The 4297-nt window shown below is 43.7% G+C and overlaps 1 protein-coding gene across 1 annotated transcript; it reads right to left on the bottom strand.

Annotated features, from left to right (window-relative positions):
- Positions 1-848: 848 nt before the first annotated feature.
- Positions 849-3555, bottom strand: fgf3 (fibroblast growth factor 3). Its single transcript, XM_005802681.2, has 3 exons — positions 3146-3555; positions 2429-2532; positions 849-1979 (listed from the first exon to the last, which is right to left on the bottom strand). Exons 1-3 carry the CDS (start codon positions 3387-3389, stop codon positions 1581-1583), a joined length of 747 nt encoding a protein of 248 aa, XP_005802738.1. The 5' UTR covers positions 3390-3555; the 3' UTR covers positions 849-1580.
- Between the last annotated feature and the right edge of the window lie 742 nt (positions 3556-4297).

Here is a 4297-nt window from a genome sequence, read left to right as displayed (position 1 = left end):
TCAGGCGGCATCGCTTCCCAGGCCCCCCCTGGGAGGAACTTTTGTTCTGGCCAGGAAGCCTCCCCTGCCTGCAGGTATAGGATGACAAGGCTTTATATGCCGCTGCCTATAGATGGGAAAGAGGCAGGGCAAAACCTGAACTTCAAATGAGTCGTGCTGCTGCTTGTGGTGAATTTAACACTGATGACTGCAGATTGTACTCAGCCGTCTAACGCTGACAGAGCGGCTGCAGGAGGAGGCGGATATTAGCAGGAAAGATGGACTTCCTCCTCATTTGGCCATAAGACAGCAGCAGACTTCTACATTAGACTAAATTGACAATTTAGCCACAGGTATTAGTTTGTCTTCATTTTCAGTTTCAAATATATAATCACTGTAATGATGACTCCTTTAATCTAATGAACTTTTGCTTTTTGAATGCCTCAACATTTTGCCTACAATCACTACAATCTGGTAGCCAGAAGTCATCAGTGTGTGAATGTACCATATGAGATTTTAATGGGATTTATTGACCATTATAAATAAAATCAGTAATAATAATTAAAGTAATTATTATTACTTTTAATAATAATTAAAAGTAATTATTATTACTAGTAATAATAATAATAATATAGTTATTATTATTATTATTATAATAACTTTAAAGCTTATGCTAGAAAAGTAGCATTTTCACCAGAAACACAATAAAGTATTATTGACTTCTAATTTTAACAGGGGAAGAATATCGGAATCAGTGCTTACGACACACTAGAGGAAGACTACACACACACTCACACACAGTTGGTTTTTTCTTCTTTGGGTCAGTACCATTATGTTATTTTATGTTGGAACCAGGCAGCAAGTGAAAACTGAAACAACATCCATGTTGATAAAATGCAGAAATAGTCTTATCAATAACTTACAACTCAGACAGCAAATAAATATTCATATCATTTGTGAAATATACAAAGTACTTCTCTCAGTTAACACACAGTAGACTATCACATTGTAAGAACATTGCAGATGCTTGTGCCTCAAGCTGATTTCCTTATTCTTCTTAATGTGAATCTGACAAAAAGTGCTTCTCCATGTACAGTCCCCTCTTCAGCTTAATGATTAATAGCACTTAACAATCGGGAAATAGTACTTGGATTCTGACAAACATAAAGCTTATATGCTGCTGTACAGGCCAGCTGAACATATGCTCTGAGGGTAGTTGATGGATGAGGCTTGTACATACAAAATAGGATGGATATTACAACAATCTTATTACATTTGTTTACATGACAGTTACATTTGTAAGAAATCGGACGTCAGTTATCAGAGGATTATACAGCAGTGGAGTTGTAGGCCAGAGTCTCCAGAGAGCGGCAGGTTTTACAAAGGCATAAAAACCAGAAACACTTTGGTGGCCTTTGAGTTCCCCTTCCTTATTGACTTCCCTTTATCTCTGTACACCAACAAGAACTTCCATCAATCCAGAATTTGGGATCCAAGACATTTTCTCACATCCTTCCTTGCAGTCAAGCTGCAGTATGTGCCGAGATCAAGGATCCGTGTAGATGAGTCGTAGCAGAGGGAGATGAAATCCAACCTCACCTCTAAAAGTCTGCTGAGTCATCAGGCTGTCGACCTCGACCTTTCCTATCACGATGCCGACGTCTCCGGCGTTCACCACGCCGCCCCTGCTGATGATGCGTGTGCTGGGCACCTTGAATGTCCCTCAGCTTCCTCACCATCTCATGGTCCTTGTTGCCCAGCACCCGAGGCAAGAAGAGTGAGGCTTTATCAGTGCTCCGAGTTTTAAAGCCTCGCCGCGGCCGCCCTTTCCCGTTGATGGAGATGTACCATTGCCTCCTGACAGTGGCCCGACGCTTGCTGCTGCTGCTGCCTGTTCCCGGTGGCAGGGGCTGCTCTGTGAAGTGTTGTCGTGATGCATAGGTGTTGTACCCCAACTCATGGATCCGTTCCACAAATTCACACTCCTTGTTGAAAACCTCCTGGGGAAAGGAAGATGGGAAAAGGAGTGACCAAGATGTCAGTTTTTGGAGGATTAACCATGTTTTTGATTTCCTCCTTTAAGGTTTCTTAAGAAATAAAAAGTTGGCTGCAAATAAAACAAACTCACGCAGTTTAACTTCATTTAATACTAAATGTTTCAACTTGTGTGAAAACAGTTTTGAACTGTTGTCCTAAATGTGTTGGACACAGTGACTGGAGTGACAGAAAGCTGAACAGTGTGAATATTTATTTGTCTTAACTAATAAAATGGGAAATTTGCATTTTTAAGAATTGCCGTTCATATCTGTATGTTATAATCATCTGTGTTTCCCAGAACTGGTAGAGCGGAAATAAATTAACCACCTACATTTGGTGTAAAACACAAAGTTGTGGTTCATGATCTCTGGGACATAAACAGTAGAAAGACAGGCTGTAATTGTGTACTGACCGAGGCGTACAGCCTTCCTTTATCGTTCATGGCCAGATATTTGCCTGAGAAAAGCCCTTTTATGGCCACGACACCCACATCCACTGCTGTGATCTCCATGATGCCTGCAGAGAAACAGAAATATTAAAGGTAAACTTGAAGTCATATTTTCATACCTAGAAGTGCAGCTCTTCCGTTTACATGAAACATAAATAAGCAACGAACTATTTTTCTTCTGTGCTGTTAAAATGAATTTCTTGCGGCAGCCTCATTATGGGGGTCCGTTCCGTTTAATGACACATTGCGCACCGCAGAGAGGCTTCAACAGGCTCTCATTAGATAAATACATCCGCTTTATGCTAATGCTGCGGCCCGGACCCGGAGGTCGACCTGCATGTCGGCAGATTTCAGCCTGAGCGAGGAGCTCCGAGTGGCCCCGAACGTACTCCATACATCACTTAGTTGGATCACTAAATCACACGAATCATTTTTGTGAGTAATGCAGACTGAAATCTAAAATACACAAAGAAAGCAAGAAAAAATAGAAAGTACGCAAGAAAGAAAGAGATGAAGAAAGAGGGCGTTTAAATTTAGCCCGATAAAATGTTACTCTTAATTTCCTCCAAATCTTGAAGTTCTTCCCACACGTGAGCCCAGGTCTCCTCGGGTTTGTAATGATCCACTTAAGCTTCTAAAAGTTCTGTCTTGTTGTAAAAACAGAAAAAAAAAGCTACTCACTGAACGGATTATTCTCCTCCAGTGATCCATCAATCTTCCCGTTAGGATGGATCTGTAGATGATATTTGGTAGCGCAGTAAAGTTTCCTGCGCCTCGGCGCTCCTCCGAGGTGCTCATACACTCCTCCGCGCCCCCCGGCGTCTCTCCGCTGCCGGGGGTCACAACCCTGGCTAGGCGAGCAACGGGCCCGGGGCCAAACGGGATCCAGCAGGCTCGCCAACACCAGCAGAGGAATCATCAGCATTGTGGCATGGTCGGCGGGGAACAATTGTTGCAAAAATTCGAATAATACCCGGCCAGCCCTCCGGGTCCCATGAACGTGTCGGGCCCCTAAAGCTGGAGAACTCCAGCCCCAGTGTACATCCAAACCCCACGGGCAGCTCTGACAGCACAGCCGGCCCCCGGGTTGGGATCCTCCTTGCCTCTCCTGCAGGAAAGCCCTCGTTTGAAGCTGACTGAGAGCCTCGCCTCAGACTGAGCGCAGATATAAAAGAAGCTTGTGGCGACAATAGGCTGAACTTCGACCAATTGATACAAAGGAGAGGGGAGGCAAAAGGTATTAGCCCTGTGTGAAGTGAGAGACAGCGGCATGGATAAAATTACATAGTGGCAACGTGCGAAACAGCTCTCCTCTATGAACTCCTCTTCTGAAATATCCTAAAAGAGCAAATTAGACATCCCAAATTATACAGGCGGTCTGAGCCTGCGCCAGCCACAGCAGCAGGTGAGGAAGAACTCAGCTGCTGGAACCTTCTTTCATCTCAAAAGTCAACAAAATGAAAAGTGAACCTTTGTGTCTCTTGGGTCTTTTCAAAGTCAGCTATCCTCAGCTTTACTCCTAGGAGCTCAGAATGTTGAACCTGATGCACTTGTTCATCCTAAGCAGAGTAGAGGCATCTGCTGTTGATACTTGATGTACAGAATCCGATCCACAGCTTCCAGAAGTGAAGAACCCACAGCTTTGTCAAGATTCCTGTCTTCTTTGCTCCTTAATATTTATAGGCTCCTCCTGACCTGTTACCTTTTACTGCCATTATTAAAGACCGTTTCTGGGAAGAAAAGACAAATTTGTTTTGTGTCACAAGGTTCCCTGTCTGCTCCTCACTCTGCAGAACCTCCTCCCCAAGCCTCAGTCGTTATCCTCACCAACAG

This window comes from Xiphophorus maculatus, chromosome 4, assembly GCF_002775205.1.
Source record: "Xiphophorus maculatus strain JP 163 A chromosome 4, X_maculatus-5.0-male, whole genome shotgun sequence".
Classification (NCBI taxonomy): Eukaryota; Metazoa; Chordata; class Actinopteri; order Cyprinodontiformes; family Poeciliidae; genus Xiphophorus; species Xiphophorus maculatus.
Note: the sequence above shows the minus strand (reverse complement) of the source record. Positions and strands in the feature narration are given on the sequence as shown.